This window comes from Hibiscus syriacus, unplaced genomic scaffold, assembly GCF_006381635.1.
Source record: "Hibiscus syriacus cultivar Baekdansim isolate YM2019G1 unplaced genomic scaffold, ASM638163v2 tig00116954_pilon, whole genome shotgun sequence".
In the NCBI taxonomy this organism is placed as follows: Eukaryota; Viridiplantae; Streptophyta; class Magnoliopsida; order Malvales; family Malvaceae; genus Hibiscus; species Hibiscus syriacus.
Window position 1 is genome coordinate 502,813 of NW_024063483.1, and position 25,184 is coordinate 527,996.

General features: G+C 35.0%; 3 protein-coding genes across 3 annotated transcripts; 1 reads left to right on the forward strand and 2 right to left on the reverse strand.

Moving 5' to 3' along the window:
* The first annotated feature begins 1,719 nt into the window (after positions 1 to 1,719).
* LOC120189219 (GDSL esterase/lipase At1g29660-like) lies at positions 1,720 to 3,947 on the forward strand. Its single transcript, XM_039192537.1, has 5 exons — positions 1,720 to 1,981; positions 2,084 to 2,208; positions 2,290 to 2,535; positions 2,605 to 2,839; positions 3,732 to 3,947. Exons 1-5 carry the CDS (start codon positions 1,729 to 1,731, stop codon positions 3,941 to 3,943), a joined length of 1,071 nt encoding a protein of 356 aa, XP_039048468.1. The 5' UTR covers positions 1,720 to 1,728; the 3' UTR covers positions 3,944 to 3,947.
* Positions 3,948 to 4,278: 331 nt separating this feature from the next.
* LOC120189245 (GDSL esterase/lipase At5g45670-like) lies at positions 4,279 to 5,880 on the reverse strand. The gene is made up of 5 exons (XM_039192557.1): positions 5,587 to 5,880; positions 5,368 to 5,492; positions 4,995 to 5,240; positions 4,682 to 4,916; positions 4,279 to 4,578 (listed from the first exon to the last, which is right to left on the reverse strand). Exons 1-5 carry the CDS (start codon positions 5,837 to 5,839, stop codon positions 4,334 to 4,336), a joined length of 1,104 nt encoding a protein of 367 aa, XP_039048488.1. The 5' UTR covers positions 5,840 to 5,880; the 3' UTR covers positions 4,279 to 4,333.
* Positions 5,881 to 19,455: 13,575 nt separating this feature from the next.
* LOC120189259 (2-methoxy-6-polyprenyl-1,4-benzoquinol methylase, mitochondrial-like) lies at positions 19,456 to 23,597 on the reverse strand. The gene is made up of 9 exons (XM_039192568.1): positions 23,493 to 23,597; positions 22,847 to 22,958; positions 22,187 to 22,313; positions 22,029 to 22,090; positions 21,491 to 21,649; positions 21,197 to 21,341; positions 20,771 to 20,842; positions 20,021 to 20,129; positions 19,456 to 19,762 (listed from the first exon to the last, which is right to left on the reverse strand). Exons 2-9 carry the CDS (start codon positions 22,938 to 22,940, stop codon positions 19,661 to 19,663), a joined length of 870 nt encoding a protein of 289 aa, XP_039048499.1. The 5' UTR covers positions 22,941 to 22,958; positions 23,493 to 23,597; the 3' UTR covers positions 19,456 to 19,660.
* Between the last annotated feature and the right edge of the window lie 1,587 nt (positions 23,598 to 25,184).

The following is a 25,184-nucleotide window of genomic DNA, read 5'->3' on the forward strand; positions in this document are numbered from 1 at the left end:
AGTGAACTCGATTTATAAAGAAAAAACTTTTCAAAATTTTATACTATTTTAATTTCTTTAGTTCTTCATCTTCCATGGAATCAAAGCTTAAGCCATCGGGGCTGGTGGCGATTTCCGTGTTGTTAGAATTGTTGAATTCGCAAAACTGGGCACATGCAAGTCCCAAAGTGCCGTGCTACTTTATATTCAGGGACTCGATGTCAGATAGTGAGAACAATAATAATCTTACCACGTCGACCGAAGTAAACTATCCACCTTATGGGATTGATTTTTCCCAATGACCAACCGGAAGGTTTACCGATGGCTGAACCATGCATGATTTTATCGGTATGATATTCTTTTTTCTCCATTTCCATATATTTTCGAAGTTCTGTTGATGATTGGCCTTCTTTCGCCGAATCAAAAGGGAAGAACATTCTTAGTTCTTTAGGTCATAGCTGATGTATAAACTGTAATTATACAATTACATAAATGTAAATTATAAAATAATATTAATTGTTATAAAAGACCTAATTCAGAGAAAGAAAAACCTAATTCAGTGACATTCTTGACGTGACTGGAAATCATCATAATCGGATACTATACACGAACTCGATCCAACCTGACTTTCGAATATATGATTCGGCAATCTTATTATTGCATATAACAATATAACTTCTGATGTGTCCTGCAGGGTGCTCAGATGCCTTTAAATGAGAAGATAAAAAATCACAAAACTATAATCTCGAAAATTACAGCTTTAATGTGAAATGATTTGTCGACCAAATCACATCTAAGCCGATGCATTTACTCTGTTCAAGTCGAAGCAATGACTACATCAACAACTATTTCATGTCCGCGTCGTACCAAACCGGCCCACGCTACAATTAGCAGGAGTTTGCTAATATACTCGTTCAGCAACTCTCGGTTCAACTTAAGGTAATCAACATTTAAACATTTAATATATGCATGTATTGAAATTTAAACATTAACCAATTGCTTCATGTACACCAGACTTTGTACGATACCGGTGCAAGAAAGTTCGCCGTGCACGGGCTGGGGCTGATCGGTTGCATTCCGGATTAGAAGTCATGCGGTAACCCGATGCAGTACATATTTTGGGACGGTGTCCATCCAACCGAAGCTTGGAACGAGATGGTTGCGAAAAGTGCATACGACTCCGAGAAACCCGATGAAGCTCATCCGTTTAATATTCATAAACTAGCAATGCAATAGTGCCCTCAAGCTTTGAGATGCATCAATTGTAATTTTGAGAGGGTAATTCAATCATCTGCTAAGACAACACTTACATACACGACTTGTGTCCTCATCCTTTAAGCATCCAAAAGGTATAATTTCGATATTTATTTTTCAATAAAATATTTTTTTAATTCTAAACCAGTACGTATCCTTAATAATTATTTAAAACAATTAAAAAAACTCCTAAAAACATTAAACAAAACATCCCCATTGATTATAACGTGCACGATCAAGTTCTCCACTTCATTAAAATTTTGAACCGAACTCATTCACAATGCATGAGTTTAATATATAGATAGATATATTTAAAATTTTTGACACGGAATCGATAATCTCATTGTCCCAGTGATTAAATAACATCGAAACTCGTTTCTCCCTATATAGTTTCTTTGTTTAATTTGTTATTATCTTCCAACCTTATATTTCCTTAACTCACCCATTTTAGTGAAACAAAAAAACTCCATTTTTTTCGTTCTTTTTATATCTTCCATGGAATCTAAGCTTAAGCCATCAGCGCTGGTGGCAATTTCGGTGTTGTTAGCACTGTCGAGTTTTCCGAACAAGGTGAATGCAAAGCCCGAAGTGCCATGCTACTTTATATTCGGGGACTCGTTATCGGATAACGGGAACAATAATAACCTCGAAACATTGGCCAAAGTAAACTATCCACCTTATGGGATTGATTTCCCCCAAGGGCCAACAGGAAGGTTTAGTAACGGCCGAAACATGCAAGATTTTATTGGTACAACCTTCTTTTTTCCCGTTTCTTTATATACACAAATTTTACGATTATATGTTAGTATTACGGTCAGGGATGAAGTTATAATTTTTTGTGTGACGATAGTTAAACGACTCGGAATTGAAGATTATATGCCTCCTTTTGCCAAGTTAGGACGGAAAAACATTTCCAACGGTGTGAACTATGCGTCGGGTTCTTCCGGCATTCTCGACGAAAGCGGAAAACATTTGGTAAATTCTCGATAGTTTTGATTCAATTCCACCTTTAAACACCTAAAATTTAACCCAACACTTGAACATATTCTTGTGCAGGGTGCTCGGATACCTCTCATCCAGCAGATAAAAAATCACAAAACTATAATCTCAATGCTGACGAGGTTAACGCGAAATGATTCAACGATGAATTCGCTTCTGAGCCAATGCATTTATTCGGTTCAAATCGGAAGCAACGACTACCTCAACAATTATTTCAACCCCGAATTTTACAACAGCAGCCGACTCTACACTCTGCCAGAGTACGCTACGCTGCTCGTTCAAAAACTTTCACTTCAACTTAAGGTGATTAGTATTAAATTTTCTCCTGTTTTTCTAATCAAATTAAGACTAATCAAAGGAAGTAAATGCCAGGCTTTGTACGATCATGGTGCAAGGAAGTTTGCTGTGTACGGGATAGGAGAGATCGGTTGCACCCCGTATGCAATTTCGGTGTACGGAACCAATGGGTCAGATTGTGTAGTGAAATTAAATGAGGGTGCAACCTATTTCAATGATAGGCTCAAGCCACTGGTCAATCAACTTAACAAGAACCTAACCGATGCTAAAGTAACTTATCTTAATCCTTCCGGAAGTCCAGCTGGTTTCGGTAAACATCACTAGCTTTGCCTCTAGTATGAATTCGGATATTTGTAGATATTTACATCCTTAGAAATTTTAAATTCACATATCATTTAAGAATTTTTTTTTGTTGATTATAATTTTGTATCTCTGATTTTTTTTGTAATTTTTCACCCTCTAAATTTTTAATATAACTTCTTACAAATATGCATTTCCTAATATAAAATCTCGTATCCATCTCTACCCTAGAATGTCCCTTATCCAAACCTACCTTTGCAAATAATAGGTTTGAATTCAAATACCCATTAGCCGAATCAATTTTATCTTCAGAGTAAATTGTAAATTTCATCACTCAACTTTCTTCTTACTCTTATTTTGATTACTAAAATTTAAAATTTTTCAATTTGCTCATGTTTTGGTCAATTAACCGTCAAATACTGAACATTGCTATGATTGGATATTTTTCTTTTCAAAATTATAAAATGATCTCAAAATTTTCTTCATTATTTTGAGAAAAAAAACTCATAGCTTCAAATTTCCTTTGATCTCTCGATAATGAAACATCTTATTCCAAATTTCAATGGTGAGGAGATGGAGAAGGAGGAAGTGAATTGTATATATTAATTATACATTGATCAAATGGTGGATATTATATATTAGATTGGTTTGGGGTTTTATGAGTTTTGGGTTTAGGGTTGAGTTTAAAGTGATTTAGGTAAAATCAGAATTGATAGAGTGGTAGTAGATAATAAGGCGAGTTCATCGATATGTTGAGTGATTAGAGAAGACTCTAGATAATGATAATTGCAGCGTCGATGTGACACAAGGATGAAAATATAAAATTTCTATTTTAATTTTTTTAATGAAAAACAAATTAAAGGTGGTGTTGTATTTTGGTTGCATGTTGTTGGGACATTTAGTGACAAATGGTCTGTGCTGCAAAATCGGAGGAGGTGGCGGAGAGCTTTGCCTTCGTAATTCCAAACCGTGCAATAAGCCAAGGCGATACGTATTTTGGGATGGCGTCCATCCAGCCGAGGCTTGGAATCAGATCATCGCCGAAAGTGCTTATAGCTCCAAGTCCCCCCTCGAAGCTTCTCCTTTTAACATTCAACAATTAGCAGAGAAATAAAGCTTAATAAGGACAACGAAGACGACGAGGACACAAATAGTGTAGGTAAGTGTTGTTTTTATTGAAAAATAATGAATTTTTTTCAACTTTGAGATATGCTATTAGTTGATAAAATTGGATGTTGGAATAATAAAATTATAATTTATATTCTACTCAACGTGACCTAAACAATGTATAATATATTCAAAATGATTCATGAGAAACTAATGTTCAAAGTAAGCTACATGAAATTCATTAACATGACATAAATACTCAGGATTATTAATATATAAAGATGTGATTTTTAATACTTTAAACACAAAAATAATACGAACGACAATACATATATTTCTTTACTTCATCCCCTTTCTTATTCTTTACTCAGTAAATGATTGAATTCCCCTCTCAAATTTACAATCGATGCTTCTCAAAGCTTAAGGGCATGACTTGCATTGCTAGTTTTCGAATGTTAAATGGATTAGCTTCCTCGGGTTTCTCGGAGTCGTAAGCACTTTTCGCGATCATCTCGTTCCAAACTTCGGTCGGATGGGCACCGTCCCAAAATAAGTACTGCCTCGGGTTACGGCACGGCTTCGAATTGGGATGACAGAGCTCACCGTCACCACCCCCGGTTTGGCAGCATGAACTATTCGTCACTGAATGCCATGAACAACATGCAACCGAAATCCGAAACAAGTTAATTAAATCATCCATCCGATTACCGAAATTCCTACTAGAGGCAAAGCTAGTGATGTTTACCGAGACCGGCCGGATTTCCGGAAGGATTGAGATAGGTGAATTTAGCATCGGTTAGATTGCGGTTGAATTCATCGAGAAGTGGCTTGAGTCTTTCATTAAAAGGGGTTGCACCATCATTTAATTTCTGCACACAAGGCATTCCATCAGGTCTGTACACCGAGAGTGCATCCGGAGTGCAACCGATCAGCCCCAGCCCGTACACGGCGAACTTTCTTGCACCGGTATCGTACAAAGTCTGGTATAGTATATGGAGAAATTGGTTCATATTTAAATTTCAATACACGCATATATTAAATGCTTAAATGTTGATTACCTTAAGTTGAACAGAGAATTGCTCAATGAGTACATTAGCAAATTCCTGCGTAGTGTAGCGTCGGCCGCTGTGGTACAACGCCGACTTGAAATAGTTGTTGATGTAATCATTGCTTCCGATTTGAACCGAGTAAATGCATCGGCTTAGATGCAATTTCGTCGCCGAATCATTTCGCATTAAATCTGTAATTCTCGAGATTATAATTTTGTGATTTTTTATCTGTTCATTAAAAGGTATCCGACCACCCTGCAGGACACATCAGAAATTATATCATTATATGCAATAATAAGAATGTCGAATCATATATTCGAAACTCGGGCTGGATCGAGTTCGTTGTACCAGTATCTGATGATGGATGGCTTTTTGAATTTACCCGATGATATCCAGTTGCGTCAAGAATGCCTGCGGCACCGGACGCATAGTTGACACCGTTGAGAATGTTCTTCCCTTCCGAATCGGCGAAAGGAGGCATATAATCTTTGAACCCCAAACGCTTAACTATCATCATAAACATTTCGAACAAAACATCGATAAACAATCATTAAAAAAACTTCGAGAACATATCGAGATGGAGAAGAGAGAAATGTCATACCAATAAAATCATGTATGGTTCGACCATCGGTAAACCTTCCGGTCGGTCCTTGGGGAAAATCAAACCCGTAAGGTGGATAGTTTACTTTAGCTGACGTCAAGAGTTTATTATTGTTCCCGCTATCCGATAACGAGTCCCCGAATATGAAGTAACATGGCACTTGGGGAGTTGCATTTGCCCAATTTTGCAGGCTCAACAATGCTAACAACACCGAAATCGCCATCAGCTCCGATGGCTTAAGCTTTGATTCCATGGATGATATGGAATCAAAGAAATTATTGAGGATAAGAGAGAAGATAGAATGAGAAAGGGATTGGTTTATGATGATAATTAACAAAGTAGGGAAACTATATTATAAGGATTCACCACAAGGTATGCCATTGCTAACTAAATTTAGTTTTTTTTTATAAAAAAATTCCAAATATAAGGTGTTATTAGTGGTTTATCACGATTGGTGGCTCTTGTTATCATCATAAAATGACTCATTACTTAACTAAGACAGTTTTATTATATATTGGGATTTGTATTTAACTCGAATATGATGGATTTTGACATTAAAATATTTGGGTTCAGGTCAGTCGAGGTTTTTTAAAGAGTGAGATTGGGTCAAATTTAGGTTTAGGGTGAAAAAATTCGACTCGACTCAAGAAAATATTATAATTATCTCTTATATATTTAGGGACAATTGTAATAATATTCATCTTTATATTATATTTTCCAATATTTTACCTAATAAAAATAAATTTTACATGTATATATATGGTTTGGGTCGGATCGGATTAGATGTGAATTTTAACTTAAAAATTGGGTCAGTTTCAGATCGAGTTGGATCCTCCTAAACCTGAATCAAATCGAATGTATGTTGAGAAGTTTAATATTTCAGTTCGGATGGACCAAAAATCCAACTTGACCGACCCATGACTCCTTTGAATTGGTTTCATTATATAATCAAGGATTAAACACTCTTATTTAATTTTTATAGGTATGCCTTATCTTATTTATTGAAGGTATTATTATGCTAGATAAAATTATCCAAAATTAGTTTATGTAGTATCGTGAGAAAATATCATTTTATGCAATGATAATAAATACAATTTTCAAATAGATTTCGTATTAATAAATACAATTAAAGAGAAGATTTAGTGTTTACCACTAAACTCCAAACAATATTATTTTTTTCATTTAGGACCACAATTCTTTTTTTCCATATAAAAAGATCATTACCAACACAACTAAAAACAAAATTAACTAAAAATTCCAGGAAAAAATGACTAAATTCTTCCAAATATTTTATATTCTTGTCCTCCTCCTCCTATTCACCTCAGGTACTATTTCCCCATAAAACCAAGCATATTGATATTTCGAGATGTGAAGATCTGTAATGAAAATTGTAGTTCGAGATGTGAAGCTTCAAGGAATGGGAAAGGAGAATGTGAGAAGTCGTCGTCGAATGAGGTGGGAACATGCAAATGCTTATACGACAGTGGTAATGGCAACGGTAACGACGACGAAAATCCGTAGCCGGAAAACAAAAAATGCAGTGTGGCAATTGGAACATGCAGTGAGCGTTGCAATGATGTCTGCTGTAACCAAAATTGTGCAGCGAAATGCCCGGACCCTATGGATGGGTATGGCGTTTGCATTGGTGTTGTTGGGATACCTATTTCAAATCAATGTGTTTGCTATTATAATTGTTAGAAACAAAGCATATCTAGATTTTGTTTTGTAATTCCCTGTTTACAATCGAATAAAATTAGTGTTGAATGAATTATTCGTAAATGTTTCAAATTATTATAAATTCAGGAAGTGGTCTCAACGGGGATGTGGGTGTTGTTCTCCTTAGGTTATTCGAGTTCAAGTAATTTTGTGTGTAGGTGTGCGTGAGTTTACTCATTCAAAATTGGACACGAGACGTTATCTTGTAATCGTATTAAAATGTTAAAAAGAAATAAGGTACTCTACTTATTTAGTCACTCAACTATTCTTGCGGTTTCATTTTGATCATCCAACTATTCTTTTTCCAAATCATCAATGTTACGTTTTTGTTTTGTTTTGGTCACCAATCTTTAAAAAATTAACGGTGATGTTAATGTGTCACCATAGGTAATGTCATGCCATCAATGAAAAAAATGTCACATCAATAATTCTGTTTATTTTTTGACGTATGGTGACCAAAACGGAATAAAACGTAAGTTTAGTGATGATTTTGAAAAAAAAGTTGGGTGGCTAAAATGGAATTGTGGAAATAGTTGAGTGACTTATATACATAGTTTACCCAAAAAATTATGAACAAACTACATTACATGTTGAAATTTTGGTTTAATTCTTTCTAAGGAACCTATCAATGTTGAAGTTTAGCAAATTAATCTTTGGATCCTCTCATCTTTTTGATTTAAATACTTATTAAGTCCCTATCAATTTTATATATAACTAGATATATTAAATCTTTTGCATTTTTTTTGTTTTGGATTTAATCAAATCCAAACATTAAATTCATTTATGAATCATTTAAAGCTCACTTAATAGGTTTATCTAGTCTATGATGATTAAAAGAGAGTAAATGTTTAGAAATTTCTTAATCAATTGACAACGTATCCAGCAGACACGCTACTTAACTCGGGTCCTCTAATGAGAATAACATTCTCTTTTATTATTGAGGTCACTCAATATTAACTAAATTCCAAAAAATTATTATTATTTTTTATTTAATATCACAATTATATTTTGCGTATAAAAAGATATTCTACCAAACTTGTTGAAAATTGAAAACAAAATTTGAAAAAAAATGGCTAAATTCATCCAAGTATTTTACATTCTTGTCATCGTTCTCCTCTTCACCTCAAGTACTGTTTTTCCACTATAACTAAGCATTTTTTCTATTGAGATTTTTAATTCATAAGTTTTATATTTATATGTTTTTTATTACGCTCTCTACACTATTTTCTAAAACCCAAAAATTTAAAACTAATCATTTCGTTTTGTGACAAAATAGGCAGAGTAAATGATGCACGACGCGAAGAAGAAATGGAGATTTGTGATGAAAATTGCAGTCCGAGATGTGAAACTTCAAAGAACGGGAAAAGAATGTTGAAATGTCAAAGCTTGAGCGGCAGAAAATTGGTTCAAGTTAGGCACATAATATTACAATATCAAAATTAGGTGCAACAATGTCAAAATTAGGTGTAATAATGTTTGAAAATTAAATAGGTAAATTATAAACTTTAGTCACTAAACTTTAGGGTATTTATAAGATTAATCCTTAAGTTTCAACTATAAATACCCTAGCTCATTTAGCTTCAAAACCATCCCAAAACATTCTAGCTTTCTTCAAATACTAGAGAGAATTTAGAGAGTTTCTTGAGAGTTGTTTTCTCCTTTTTTTATCAAGAGAGAATTATCATTGTTTTCTCCTTGGTAGATCGAGAGAGGTTGTAATTCGTATTTTCTCATAGTGAAATTCTTCTACTGTTGCCCGTGGTTTTTTTACCCTAAATTTTTTAGGGGTTTTCCACGTAAATTTTGTGTCTCTTTTATCTTCATTTTTATTTTCTCAAATTATCAGTTGCGATTTTGCTCTATCCGATAGCCGTCTTCTGCAACAATTGGTATCAGAGCCAGATTTGAGTATGTAATATCTGCTTATTATCTTTGTGGTTGCCACTAAAAGGTGGATCCTCAAACATTAGAAAATAAGAAGTTATCACCCATTCTTTGAGGTTCTAGAGAACTATTCACAATAGTAAAATAGTGGGAGCTATCAATAATAGAAGCTATGACAATAAAATTTGACATTGAAAAGTTCAATGGGAGAAATTTCTCATTGTGGAAATTAAAGATGAAGGCCATCCTAAGGAAAGACGGGTGTCTAGCGGCTATCAATGAAAGGCCGGTGGATTTCGCATATGACATCAAATGGAACGAGATGGACGGGAATGCTATGGAAAACTTTCATCTAGCATTAGCAGATGAAGTATTGTCAAGCATCGAGGAGAAAAAGACAGCTAAGGAGATATGAGATCATCTCACCAAATTATACGAGGCCACATCGTTGCACAATAAAATTTTCCTTAAGAGGAAATTGTACACTCTCCGTATGCCAGAATCTACTTCAGTGACGGAGCACTTAAATATACTGAACACCTTATTTTCTCAGCTTACATCCTTAAGCTGTAAAATAGGAGAACAAGAACGTGCTGAACTTCTACTTCAAAGTCTACCGGATTCGTATGATCAACTCATCATCAACTTGACAAACAGTAATGTCACCAGTCTAGTCTTCGATGACGTTGCAGCTGTTGTCCTACAAGAAGAAAATCGACGCAAGCACAAGGAAGACAGACAAGTAAATCTGCAACAAGCAAAAGCGTTGACAACGATGAGAGGGAGATCAACAGAACGTGGTCAAAGCATCAGTCATAAACATGGTAGATCGAAGTCGAGGAGCAAGAAGAATTTAAAGTGCTACCACTGTGGAAAGAAGGGTCACTTGAAGAAGGATTATTGGAGTCTAAATAAAAATTCCAATCCACAAGGTAATACCGCAACACTTCAGATGATGGAGATGTTCTATGCTGTGAAGCGTCAACCACCGTGGAAGGAAGAAAAAGATTTGCAGATATATGACTCATTGATTCAGGAGCAACATATCACATGACCTCAAGAAGAGAATGGTTCCATCAATATGAACATGTCTCAGGAGGATCTGTTTATAGTTGCAATGATCATGCCTTAGAGATCGTTGCCGTGGGAACCATCAAATTAAAGATGTATGACGGAACAATTAAAGTTGTTCGAGATGTGCGGCACGTGAAAGGCCTAAAGAAAAATTTATTATCCTACGGATTGTTGGATAATAATGCAAGCAAGATTGAAACACGGAAAGGAATCATGAAAGTGTTACGTGGAGCGCTTGTGGTACTGAAAGGCGAAAAATAGTTGCAAACTTGTACATGCTGAAGGGAGAGACTTTGGTAGAAGCAGAAGCCTCTGTTGCCTCATGTAGTTCAGATTCGGCAATGCTATGGCATCAGAAACTTGGACACATGTCAGAACAAGGAATGAAAGTCCTTGTGGAGCAAAAGCTACTTTCAGGCTTAACAAAGGTATCACTTCCTTTGTGTGAGCATTGCATAACAAGTAGGCAGCACCGGTCAACACATCAAATTCTAGAGGCAAAAGTGTTCTAGAATTGGTTCACTCTGACGTATGGCAAGCACCGGTAACGTCCCTAGGTGGAGCAAAATACTTTGTCTCATTTATTGATGACTACTCCAGGAGATGTTGGGTGTACCCTATTAAGAAGAAGTCAGACGTGTTTTCAACTTTCAAAAACTCAAAGCGCGGTGGAACTTGATTATGGAAATAGATCAAGTGTTTCAGAACAGATAATGGAGGAGAATACACAAGTGAAGAATTTGATGACTTTTGCAGGAAAGAAGGCATCAAAAGACAGTTCACAGTGGCGAACACTCCTCAACAAAATGGAGTGGCAGAGCGGATGAACAGAACCTTGTTAGAAAGAACAAGAGCAATGTTGAGGGATGCAGGCCTAGAAAAATCATTCAGGGCAGAAGCAGTCAATACCGCCTGTTATTTGGTGAATCGAGCTCCATCAACTGCAATAGAGCTGAAAACACCAATGGAGATGTGGACTGGTAAACCAGCTGATTATTCAAACCTCCATATATTTGGAAGTATTGTGTACGTGATGTACAACTCCCAAGAAATCTCAAAGCTAGATCCAAAATCCAGGAAATGCAAATTCTTGGGGTATGCTGATGGAGTAAAGGGGTATCGCTTGTGGGATCCCACTGCCGTAAAGTGATCATCAGCAGGATTCATCTTTGTAGAAGATAAGCTACAAAGAAAGAAACGATGATAGCACTGAAAAGTCAGAGACTATACAGATACATGTGGAAAAAGAGTTTGAAGAAGGAGATTCTTCTGAAGCAGAACCAGCACATGATGAACAAGAACCAGATAATTATGAAGCTCCAACAACTCGTCAATCATATCGTGTGAGAAGACGTCCCAATTGGCACTCAGATTATGTTATAGAAGGTAATATTGCATACTGTCTTTTAACAGAGGACGGTGAGCCATCAACATACCAGGAGGCAATAAACAGCTCAGATGCTTCACTGTGGATGATGGCGATGCAAGAAGAAATCGAAGCCTTCATAAAAATAATACATGGACCTTGTGCCACTACCACAAGGAATGAAGCCAATTGGTAAAAATGGGTCTTCAAAATCAAGCGAAATGGTGACGATCAAGTTGAGAGTATCGTGCAAGACTGGTGGTCAAAGGATATGCTCAAAAAGAAAGTATTGATTTTAATGAAATATTTTCTCCTGTGGTTCGACTAACAACAGTTCGAGTAGTTTTGGCAATGTGTGCTACATTGAACTTACATCTAGAGCAGCTAGATGTTAAAACAACTTTTCTTCATGGAAATCTTGAAGAGAGATTTACATGCTCCAGCCTGAAGGTTTTGAAGAAAATGAAAAGAAGAACTTGGTTTGCAGGTTGAACAAATCTCTGTACGGTCTAAAGCAGGCGCCGAGGTGTTGGTATAAGAGATTTGATTCCTTCATTATGTGCCTTGGATACAACAGACTTAATGCAGACCCTTGTGCTTATTTCAAGAGGTCTGGTGATAACGATTTTGTTATATTGCTGTTTGTGGATGACATGTTGGTTGTAGGGCAACAAAGATCATATTGAAGAATTGAAGGCACAACTGGCTAGGGAATTTGAAATGAAGGACTTGGGATCAGCAAACAAGATTCTAGGGATACAAATTCACCGAGACAGAAGTAATAGGAAGATTTGTCTTTCACAAAGAATACTGAGAAAATCTTGTCACGATTTAGCATGCAAGATTGTAAGCCAATTTCTACCCCTCTTCCTATAACTTCAAATATCCTCCAGTATGAGTCCTAGCAGTGAAGAGAGGATGGAGATGTCTCGAGTACCGTATGCATCAGCAGTGGGAAGTTTAATGTTCGCTATGATATGCACAAGACCAGACATGCACAAGCAATGGGAGTGGTTAGTCGGTACATGGCGAATCCATGCAAAGCATTGGAATATTGTAAAGAGGATCCTAAGATACATCAAAGGGACCTCAAATGTTGCATTATGTTACGGAGGATCAAACTTACTAATTGGGTATGTAGATTCTGATTATGCAGGGGATTTGGATAAAAGCAAATCTACTACAGGATATGTGTTCAAAGTTGCTGGTGGAGCTGTAAGCTGGTTTTCAAAATTGCAGTCAGTTGTGGCTACGTCCACAACAGAAGCAGAATATGTAGCAGCTACACAAGCCAGTAAAGAAGCAATTTGGTTGAAGATGCTATTGGAGGAGCTTGGGCACAATCAGAGTAGTCTCTGTTTTGTGACAGTCAAAGCGCCTTGCATTAGCAGGAATCCATCATTTCATTCAGGACTAAGCACATACAGTTAGTACCATTTCATTCGTGAAAGGAAGAGGAACGGTAGATATACAGAAGATCCATACCAAAGACAACATAGCAGATTTCATGACGAAGGCGATCAACGTTGATAAATTTACCTGGTGTCGATCCTCTGTGGTCTGTCAGAGACGTAGCAACATGATGGTACAAGGTAGAAAGAATGGTGTGAAGATATGATGTTCCAATCAAATCTTCAATGGGAGATTGTTGAATGTCAAAGCTTGGGCGGCAGAAAATTGGTTCAAGTTAGGCACCTAATATGCAATGTCAAAATTAGGTGCAACAATGTCAAAATTAGGTGTAATAATGTTTGAAAATTAAATGGGTAAATTATAAACTTTAGTCACTAAACTTTAGGGTATTTATAAGATTAATCCTTAAGTTTCAACTATAAATACCCTAGCTCATTTAGCTTCAAACCATCCCAAGCTTCTAGCTTTCTTCCAATACTAGAGAGATTTAGAGAGTTTCTTGAGAGTTGTTTTCTCCTTTTTTTTTATCAGAGAATTATCATTGTTTCCTCCTTGGTAGATCGAGAGAGGTTGTAATTCCTATTTTCTCTAGTGAAATTCTTCTACCGTTGCCGTTGCCCGTTTTTTTTCACCCTAAATTTTTTAGGGGTTTTCCACGTAAATTTTGTGTCTCTTTTATCTTCATTTTTATTTTCTCAAATTATCAGTTACGATTTTGCTCTATCCGATAGCCGTCTTCCGCAACAAAAAATACGTGAGAAATCGTCACCGAATGAAGTGGGAACATGCAAATGCTTGTGTGAGTGTGGTGGCAACTACAACGGCAATGGCGTCGGGAAATCGTCGCCGGAAAACAAAAGATGCAATGTGGGAATCGGACCATGCGGTGTGCAGTGCAATGATACTTGTTGTGACCAAAATTGTGCAGCTGAATACCCCCCTGGGAAAGGCGCTTGCATGGATGTTGGCGGTATACCGGGTGGATACCAATGCCTTTGCTATTTTAATTGTTGAAGACAAAGCATATCTACCATTTGTTCTTCGGTATTTATGTTGAAATAAAAAACAATATAATGATAAATTTAGTCCTTCCAACTCAAAGCTCTAAGTTTTTGGTATAAAAGATAAAATAGAGAAGATGAGGAAAAACTATTTTCACCAATGATAATAAATACAATTTAGTGAACAATATTTAGAACGGTTGGTTAAAAGTTCTCATTCTCTCCTCTCCTCTCTGTTGTGGTCTATGGGTTCAATACTCATTAGGAGCGAAATTCCCATTTCCTTCCCTAAGTAGGAATTGCTCAAAATAAATAACTAAATAAATACAATCTAAAAATAGAGATCTAGCATTAATGAATACAATTAAAGAGAAGATTTAGTGTTTACTACTAAACTAAAAAAAAAACATTAATTTGTTTATTTAGGACCACAATTATTTTTTACATATAAAAAAGATCTACCGAACTTGTTGAAAACCAAACAAAATTAAGAAAAGAGATTAGAAAATTCTAAAAAAATGGCTAATTTCATCAAAGTATTTTACATTCTTGTCTTCCTTCTCCTATTCACCTCAGGTACAATTTACACTACTTTTTAAAACCCAGATTTCTAAATTAGCAAAATGAAATCTTAGTTTTGCTTTGTAAAATACAGCCAAAGTGAGTGGTGCACGATGCGAAGAAGAAATGGGGATCTGTAACGAGAATTGAAACTTCAAAGAACGGGAAAGGAATATGCAAGAAATCGTCACCCAAGTGAAGTGGAGACATGCAAATGCTTGTATGAATGCGGTGGTGGCAGTGGCGACAATGGGATCGGGAATTCATCGCCGGAAAACGAAAATATGCAACATGGGAATCGGAGCATGCGGGGAGGAGTGCAATGATGTTTGTTGTGACCAAAACTGTGCCGCTGAATACGCCCCCGCCCCCCTCCTCAATGGATGGGAATGGCATTTGCGTGGATATTGGTGGTGTACCTGGTTCACAATGCCTTTGCTATTATAATTGTTTAAAAAAAACAAAGCATATCTAGCATTTGTTGTTGGATTCGCTATTTTTAATGAAGGGTGAACTACACCGAATACTACTCAATTTTAGGTTTTTTTTTGGATTTAATCAAATCCAAACATTAAATTCATTTATGAATATTTATGAATCATTTAAAGCTCATTTAATAGGTTTATTTAGTCTGGGATGATAAAAAGAGAGTATTTGTTCAGAATTTTCTTAGTCAATTGACAATATACACCATACATATTCGCTTAACTAGGACTCTCTAGCGAGAACAACATTCTCTTTTATTATTGAGTTCACTCAATAAATTCCATTTAATAGGTTTAGCGGCACGAACCAATCGACGACCTCAGTGATTAAAAAAATTATTGTTATCCTTTGAGGTCACGTGTTCAAACACCACACACTCAAAGATATGAGTGTTCATTGTCACAGGTTTGAGAGTATTTGAACAGATACTACTTGTATTGCTATGATTTAACTGATACAATTTTATTTTTAATTTCAAATAAGTTACCATATACATACAAATTATTTCCAAAAAAAATACTTTCATTTTAAATGTAAAATTATATACTATTTTGAGACATTTTCCTTTTGAGTAATGATAATATATACAATTAATATATATGTGGACAGAGAGAAGTGTCGATAAAATACAACAATAGAGTAGTTTTAGTATGTACTACTAAATTCCAGAAAATATAAACGTTTTTATTTAATACCACAATTCTTTTTTGCTTATAAAACCAAACTTTTTGGAAACAAACAAAAGGAAAAGCAAAAGGAATTGAAATTTCTAGTGGGAAAATGATGAAATTCATCCAAGTATTTTACATTCTTGCCATCCTTCTCCTATTCACCTCAGGTACTATTATTTCCCTAAAATTAGGCATCTTTGTTTATATAATATTTTGAAATCGATACGAATCAAACGACCTCGGTGGTTAAGAAATTATTGTTATTCTTTGATATTCCTGCTTCGAGTACTATGTATGTAGGGGGTATGAGTCTTTGAACAAATATTTTCTTGTATTTATCCCAAACTAATAAAAAAAATATGTTTCGAAATCAAAAAATTTAAATTTGAATTTTATTTGCTATACTAGTTCTAAGAACGTAATGTATATATAAGATTTTTAAGATTTAATCTCTTAAAACCAATGACTATGTATTAAATCCTAATCATAATGACATATTGAATTTTCTGATTCCTTAATTTATCGGCTTAGTTATTGTATTTTTTTTTAATTTTATTGAATTTTTTGATATTTTAAGTTTATGTTTTGATCAGATAAAAAAAATTATTGAAACGTTTATAATAATTATTTGAAATTTTTATCAATTCATCAAAAAATTCAAATAAATAAATCTTTACAAGTAAAAAAAAGTTAGGTAACAAATATATTTGATGTTTGATTAAGTAATTATTTTGATTCATATTTTTTTGAAGTATTTTAATCCCTAACATTTTATATTAGGGTAGAAAAGTCCCTAATGTTTGACTAAATAATTAATTTTATCTTCATTTTTTAAAACATTTTGACCCTTAACGTTTCATTTAAAAAAATATGTCCTTATTTTAGAGTACTAATTGTTTGGTGACAAACGGTTTCTATCCATAAAAAGATCTTTTTGCTCCAAAGTGTTCTAAAAATAAGGATTAAAGTGATTATTTAGTAAAATATTAACATAATTTTTTAATAGTTTGAGGTAACTCGCACAGACTCTGTAGATGTAGCTACTCAAACTCGAAATTTTTTGAGAAAAAAATACTCTATTTACTACGAAAGTCGTTTGATGAGTTGAATTTTTTAACATTAGGTAAAAAAACATATTAAATTTTAATTTTAATTATTTATTTATATTTATAAAATTTTACTTTTGCTTTGTAAAAAAAAACAGGGGAAGTGAGCGGTGCAGAATGCCATGTGGCAATTGGACCATGCAGTGAGAAGTGCAATGATGCGTGTTGCAACCAGCAGTGTGCATACCAATATGGAGGGCTTCTTGATGGCCATGGCGTTTGCACCAGGATGGTTGGGATACCTAGTTCAAATATATGTATGTGCTATTATAACTGTTAGAATCCATGCTTATCGGACCCACCGCTTGCAATGAATAAAATAAAATAAAATAAATATTATGTTCGATAAATTATTTATAAATATTTTGATACGTATATATGGGTTATAATTCACTTAGACAATGTAAAATTCTTTTAGTTTTACATAAATTTAAGACCGTTAGATGAGTGAAAAAAAATAGTTGAGATTAATTCCGTCTTTTTCCCCCTATGAATACTCATTTTTCCTACTGTTAATCTCAGTCATCTATTTTCACTCATCTAACGATCATAAATCTGTGTAAAATTTAAAGAATTTTACGACACGTAAAAGAATAATATCCCTATATATATTATTTATAATTCAGAAAGTTTAGAAGTTTCGAAACAGAGAGAATTCGAAATATTCCTTCAATGACTAAGTTACAACAACAACAAGAAAACCCTATTCTCATACGTAATGAGATAAGGGGGAGGTAGAGTAGTAGGCTGCCCCCAACGCCAGGTTGAGAGCAGCTTCCGTGGAGACCCTTCAATGATTAAGTTAACACACATTAAACATCGGGGTTTAAAAGAAAATCAAAAACATAAAATGGAAGTCTAATTTTGATGGCCTTATTATTGTTTAATTTTTTTATGATTGGATTTTATTTTGATTCAATTTCAACTAAATTTTAATCAGTCTATGTGGTGTACTTGATCTAATTTACAGCTAACTTGGGTTTGAGTGTTACATTATTTTAACCGAAAATAATTTCAGTGACTAAAAATGCCTTATAATATACGATTTTAACCAACTTTTTTTGGATTTGCCAAAATGACCAATTAAATCGTAATGCGATCGGTAATTCGCAACGCGATCTCCTGTATCGCAAATCACTTTCCAGATTCGCAACGCGAACTTCGACTATCGCATTGCGATTTACATATTCGCATTGCGATAGTCCAAGTTCATTGCGATAGTCGAAGTTCGCGTTGCGATTTATTCCAAATTCGTTGCGATAGTCTAAAATCGCAACGACTAGTGGTATTGCATTTGTTTCTTAAGAATTTTCTCTAAAAAGATAGTATTCGCTCGGACGTGTCCAATACACGTATTACCACGACCACGACACGACCCGACCCGAGACGGACGGCGGCGGCGGCGGCGCGCGAGAATCTCCCTTGTTCTCTATCACTCAACAAGGAAGTGGGAAAACCAAGCCTTAAATATCATTCCCAATAGTGTTTCCAATACTATGTGAGATTGAGCATTACCAACACTTGTTCCCAATACTATGTGGGATTGAGCCTTAAATAGTGATATTGTTTTTGAATGTTTTGCTTAAAATTGCAATAATCGCGATTGATTATAGATTGACTTTTAATTATGACATATTTAATCGTATAACTAATACAATTGGTTGCTGATGATTCAGTTGTTTTAAGGTGCATGATTGTTAATTGTTTTCTGAATAATCACATTGTATTAGAAACAAGTGTTGGTAATGCTCAATCCCACATAGTATTGGAAACACTATTGGGAATGGTATTTAATGCTTGGCTTTCCCACTTCCTTGTTGAGTGATAGAAAACAAGGGGGACTCTCGCGCGCCGTCGCCGCAGTCGCCGCCGTCCGTCTCGTCTCGTCTCGTTTCGTTTCGGAAAATCGCAACGAATTTGGAAAATCGCAACGCGAACTTGGACTATCGCAATGCGAATATGTAAATCGCATTGCGATAGTCCAAGTTCGCATTGCGATAGTCGAAGTTCGCGTTGTGAATATGGAAACTGATTTGCGATACTGGAGATCGCGTTGCGAATTATCGATCGCATTGCGATTTAGTTGGTCATTTTGGCAAATCCAAAAAAAGTTGGTTAAAATCGTATATTATAAGGCATTTTTGGTCACTGAAGTTATTTTATCTTATTTTAAAGATATTTGTTATTATATAAATCAAATTCAACACTAAATTCATTTATATTTGCATACAACTTAATATCAATTTAATTAATCTTGGTGGTACAAAAATATTGTTTTTGGCGGTAGATCAATGATATTTTGATTAATAACCTTTAAAAAATTATAAAATAATTTGTAAATTTATTAAATTATTATAAAAATAATCACTATAATATTATAATGATTCTAAAATTCAAAAGAATAATAAATATTTTATAAATTTAATGATTATCGTATAATTTAAAAAAATTAGTGACCAAAACGATCATTTAAGTATAGTTGGTGTACTTACCCTAAATTTGATCAAATATTTTTTTAACATAAAAGCTCTAATCTTCAAAGTTCGCTTCCAATAGAGTAAACTTCAAAGTGTATTTATTTCACACCAATATACAAATGCAGAGAACTCTCTCGCGTTAATAGAAATATAAAAAATGCAGAGAATGCATAACAGATGAACATGCTTGAACTTCGATCCTTGTCACAATGGCATTCATCTAAACCAAATAGAAGCAAGCTTACGGTACCGGTTGTTGCAAAATTCGGATAATAATCGGTTTTCGAGAAAGTCGGACAAAGAATTGCCTGATAGACAGTTAAATTTTTAGACCGGAGTGAATGGCAACCACGCCCCCAACAAGATTTTCGTACTCGACTTTATGAAATCCAGCATCCACAATCATTGAAGCAAACCTTTCCTGCATTAAAGAAAAGAATAACACTAGAAAAAACTCGAGTAATTCACTTAAAATGAAAATCCCAGAATTTCACATTTCATATACACCAGTGTGCTTCCTAGAAGCGAGTACACAACGAAAACACTTTGGTTCAATGAACCCATATTATGGCTAAAAAGGAAGAATAACAACCTTCTTGGAATAACTTATTTTCCAAAAATAAGGTTTAAATAATTACATATTAAAGTGATAAGAATGTATGGAGGATTGAGTTATGACCTGCGGTGGAAAACGGCGGATGCTTTCGACTAGATACTGATAGGATTCTCTATCACCTGCAACAGCCTCTCCAAGTCGCGGGATGACAGAGAAAGAATAAAGATCATACCTGCATGAAGGGCAAAAAAATATCATAGAATAAGGCTGAAGATCCACTAAGACTAGCTGTGTTTTCATACCTGCATGAAGGGCAAAAAAATATCATAGAATAAGGCTGAAGATCCACTAAGACTAGCTGTGTTTTCTCACATTAATTTTTGAAACCGAACAAGATCGGTACTTATCTATTACAACTCGATATAAAGTTCTCAAAATCTCAAGTTTGTCAGACATTTGTGTGTAAAAAACAAACAGAGATCACATCTAAATTTCAAACTGACAGGCAGCAGCTAGACAAAATTCACAGAGAAGCGTATTTGTAGTCCTGCGTTACCACTTAAGCGGTTAAAAGAAAGGGAAAAATTGACCACTTCAGTAAAAATCGACAAGATTAGAAGATGGTAATTATACAAAATATTTGAAACTAGGGATGGATTTCTCAGTAGAAATAGACAGCAAATAGTTGGGGAAATGTTAATTTGCTGAAGAAGATAATGCAAGAATCTTAAACACTATTCCTCCAATATGCAGTCCATACGGAGTGGACAAATCTGCCAATACAAATAACTAGTCCTTAGGCCACTTGCTTTTATCGTATATACATTAAAATATGAACCATATCCAATTATGAAAAGTGTGAAGGATACTCACAATTCCTTAAATACAGGAATTTCAACATGGCTCAGTTCAAGACAAAGGAATCTTCCTCCCCGTTTCAAAACCCTGAGAAAGAGAGAGAGATAAGCAATAGCATTATATATGTTATAACACAAACCGGGAAGAGAGAAAGTCTATCGCTGAACATAGTCCAATAATTACTACTTTGAATATAGGCTATAAAGCTAAGTGGATATTCTACAGTTTAACCAAAAGTTGCAGAATTTACAGCTTAAAAGGTGAAAAGGTTCTGAATTCCTTAATCACTAATTCATAGCAGTAACTAAACTCAAGATTACTGTTGGTCACAGAAAAGCAAATACCCTTTTCTAAACTCTCTAATTTCTCTACACAGGCTTGGTTTCTTTGAGGAATTAAAATATATTATAGATAAAAGGAGGTCAAAAGTTGAAAGCTTACCTATAAGCTTCAGTAAGAGCTTTCTCTATGTGGGTGACATTTCTAATTCCAAACGCAATGGAGTAACCATCCATTGAATTATCTTCAAAACTCAGGGTTTCTGCATCTCCTTGCACCCATACAAGGGATTTGTCTTCTCCAAGACCTAAAAGCGCAGGGAAACGGAATATATATATATATATAAAGAAAAGGATTTTAGTGTTGGGGTGAAATTCAAATTTCCCTGCCAAATAATTCTTCTCCTTTAGGAGATACAAATAATCCCTTCGACAACAAGGTTATTCTTCTATTTACCTCTCTCTAGGGCACGATTTTTTCCAACATTTAACATGTTTTGGTTGATGTCACACACATATATCCGAGTTTCTTCCCGTAAGTCGTCGTTGATTGTATCTTGTAATGCTCTGTGCCTGATGCTGTTAATACTTTCCAGAATCCTGAAAGCAACATCACCTGCAAATTCAGCAATTTTAACCTAAGGAATACATGTTCATTGTAGATCATGAAAATAGGATGAAGCATAACAGCACTCCCAAACTTGCCTCATTCGATTTTACTATAGAAAATGACAGATAAATATCTTCTAAAGGAGCTCAAATTCACATTAATTAACTTCGAACTCACATCCCATTATGGGTGTTATTCAATGTACTCACATAGGCCAAATTAATCACCCAACCATTAGTACCATACCAGCTAGTGTAACTCATTGTTTCACATTTGCAGTTCTTATATCTGTCAAGTTAACTCACCAAATTTACTATTTGACAGTGTTTATGCTTTCTCCACTACAAAAAATGTGCATATGCTATGTTTAACAAAGAAAACCTACCTGTTCCACCAGCTACATCAAGATGTTTCATTCCTGGAAATGGGCTCAGTTTGGAGACCAGTCTGATAAATTGGATAGCACACACAAAGATGATAAGAGAAAGCAAAGCAGATGATAAAAATGAAATAAGAAGTAGAAAGATCCGTAGAAAATCTAACCTATCCTTCCACAGTCTATGTAGTCCAGCACTCATAAAGTCATTCATGAGATCGTAGTTTGAAGCAACATTGCTAAAGACTTTGCCAACCATTTGGCTTTTATCTTCTTCTCGTACTTCTTTAAACCCTGAAATTTTGACACTGCAAACCTTCATTCCATAGAAGCCAATGATTGTGAAACAGGTAAAATTGTAGGAATTCTGATACATGAATAGGGTGAAGTATTTGAGCATTCAGAGAAAAGAAAATCATATCATATGCCTGTGCCCTGTAGTTTATGAATACGAAAAATGCATAGTTTGTCTTTTCATTATAAGAAATAACGACTTCCTAAACCCAAATTTTCATGGTTCCATCTTTGGGTATCCTATTAACCATCCATCAGCCATCTGTTTTACAATTTGTGTGCTACAAAATATAGTGTCATATTTCCAACTAAAGTGAAGTTGCCAACAGTAATTCATATTTTCAAATTTCATGGCTCAAACAGAAGTTACAGAACAGCATAAGGTCTGTCGGAAGAAAAACTAAGGCATGGATGCAGACATAAAAAACAAGCATAAAGATGTTCTAAGCTTCTGAAATAAACTGATGGGCAAAATAGAATCAATAAGCAAGAATAATTTTTTCATGTAGAGAAAGAAAGAAGCAGCAAAATACCAAAACTCGTGGCGTGTGAATGTAACAAAGAAGCAGAACGTAGCTTGAACGAAATTCTGTTCCTGAGATTCCTAGTAACCAGCCTGAAAGCCATTCTCGCAACAACGATTGCCTACAAAACAAAGCTCATTTTCACTTTCTACATAAAATAGAATGATTTATGTTACCCAAATTCTTCATTTTCTCCAAAGTACCTATGTGTAACACATATTCAGAAATGAGCATGGAATATGAATATGATCCTTGAATTATATGAAACAACTTATACAAAATTGAGCATATACACTGGTTACTGAATCCCAGTAACATAGAAAACGAGTCCTCAACAATGAAGATTATGAAACAAATAAAATTAGAGGGGCCTGTTTCGCTTAAATAATAACTTCCGATATTCAATGAAAAACCATAATTTCAACAGAATTGAAGCTAAAGAGAACATTGTTCATTTACTTCTACTTCAACGGGGTTCCATTCATGTTTATTATACAATCTTGAACAATTTGAATAATTTGAAAACACTGGGAAACAAGAAGAACCCAGGAATCCTTGAAAGAAAAACACAAAATCAAACGTACAATTCCGAAAGATCAAGCTGAAAGAAAACCCCACTGGAACAAAAGAGAGAATGTGAGTAAAGAAACGGGACCTCGGTCTCGGTGATAGAATCAGTTGGTGAGTCAATCAGATGAGTTTTGTGAAGCGTCTTCTAATGAAAGTAGATTTACAAAGGAACCGGAAGAAGGCAGAGGCAACTTGGAAGGCACAGCAGGTTTTAGAATAATTACATCGACACCCGAATAGCATAACCCGAACCATTCGTTCCAAATATGAATTGACTCTGACCAATAATATTCATGGGCCGATTGCCCATTCTGTGCTGTTAGCCTGGTCCGGGCAAGGCCGACCTGGATCAAAATAAACTGATTACTTTTATTTAATCGAAACCTTTTTCAAAAGAAATAACAACGTTACAGAAGACAACTTTTAGTTTAAAAGAAACAATAAAAAAGAAAAAGAGCCCCATCAACATAAAAAGTATAGCTAAATACGTTGGATATAGAGAAAGAAAATCATCAAACAACCAACAACTATTATGTATAATAACTGGTTGGAGTGCCACTAAACAAGAAGAGACAAACCTCAACCAAATCTTAAAGATATGGAAGCTGTAAGCAAATGAAATATTTGGTCTCTTAAAGAATGACTCAAGTATAAAAATAAAATTGTAGACAAATAAAATAATATCAGAGTTTAAAATATTGTCAAATGACTCTCAATTATAGTCGATTTTGAAGTTGTGCATGGCACAATGATCAGGTGTACACTTCCAAACCACTTTCCAATTGTGAAACGTCCTATCTGTGACTGTAAATGCCGTAAATGCTGTATTTATTTGGACCTTCCTGACTTTGCTTATATTCGAAGCCTTGTTCAATAGGTACACCTTCCTGACTTTGCTTATATTCGAAGCCTTGTTCAATAGGTACAATTACACTATATAAAAATAAATTATATGTACTGTCTCCTGGTTTCTACAGTAAAATACCAAATGTTGCTCGGAGATTTGATGGGGAAAGACTTAATAATTTTACTTGAATTTTTACGGGTTGACACATTTTTTTTTCTTTTTGTAAAATTTCTCTTTATGGAGGGAATAAATGCAACTAAAGCCTGCAACTTACCATCAGCTATTTTTTAACCTCGAGAACCTTCATAAGCTGTATTCTCCAAAGTGTTCTCATAATTCGTAGGCACGTTAGTTAAAAGACTATTATTGCTCGTGATCCCCCCCCCTTTTGTTGCTTTGGCATGTAGTGGTTGTGCAATGCTATTAGAACTAAGAAGCTGAGGTCAGTTAGAACTTGTTAGAGTTGTTAGTAATCAGTTAGAGTAGTTACAAAGCTTCTAGACTAGGGCTAAACTGTTGTTAAGTTGATATAAAGCAATGTACTCAGTTACCGGAATGAATGGGAAGACGCATTCAATGTTTGTTGAATTCTATGCTTAGCCCAGATTACTAACATGTTGTCAGAGCCAATTTTCCTGGGAAAATATTATTGTTTCTCACTACGTAGGAGCTCTCCTCTGTTGCAAATTGGTTCTTGTTGCCTGCCATGTTCAACAGTGGTGAGTCGTCTCCGTTCATGGAGTTCTCCGCAAGAAGTGCTAAGGCGTTCTCCAATAAGAAGGTCAATGTGGTCCTGAATGAAACAAATTTCCTCCTCTGGAAGCAATAAGTTCTATTAACGGTGCGCAGCCATCACCTTGAACGGTTCTTGATGGGAACAGTAAGGTCTCCGCCTGAAACCGTGGTTAACAATGATGGTGAGGTTGTGTC

Bases quoted from the DNA above. Each gene is read 5' to 3' on its own strand.
- LOC120189245 (XM_039192557.1), bottom strand. From the start codon at position 5,839: ATGGAATCAAAGCTTAAGCCATCGGAGCTGATGGCGATTTCGGTGTTG. The intron at 5,493-5,586 runs GTATGACATTTC...TTATGATGATAG, and splicing joins AACCATACATGATTTTATTG to TTAAGCGTTTGGGGTTCAAA. The intron at 4,917-4,994 runs GTAATCAACATT...ATACTATACCAG, and splicing joins AATTCTCTGTTCAACTTAAG to ACTTTGTACGATACCGGTGC.
- LOC120189259 (XM_039192568.1), bottom strand. From the start codon at position 22,940: ATGGCTTTCAGGCTGGTTACTAGGAATCTCAGGAACAGAATTTCGTTC. The intron at 21,650-22,028 runs GTAGGTTTTCTT...CTGAATTTGCAG, and splicing joins TGATGTAGCTGGTGGAACAG to GTGATGTTGCTTTCAGGATT. The intron at 21,342-21,490 runs GTAAATAGAAGA...CTGCGCTTTTAG, and splicing joins AAATCGTGCCCTAGAGAGAG to GTCTTGGAGAAGACAAATCC.
- LOC120189219 (XM_039192537.1), top strand. From the start codon at position 1,729: ATGGAATCTAAGCTTAAGCCATCAGCGCTGGTGGCAATTTCGGTGTTG. The intron at 2,209-2,289 runs GTAAATTCTCGA...ATTCTTGTGCAG, and splicing joins ACGAAAGCGGAAAACATTTG to GGTGCTCGGATACCTCTCAT. The intron at 2,536-2,604 runs GTGATTAGTATT...AGTAAATGCCAG, and splicing joins AACTTTCACTTCAACTTAAG to GCTTTGTACGATCATGGTGC.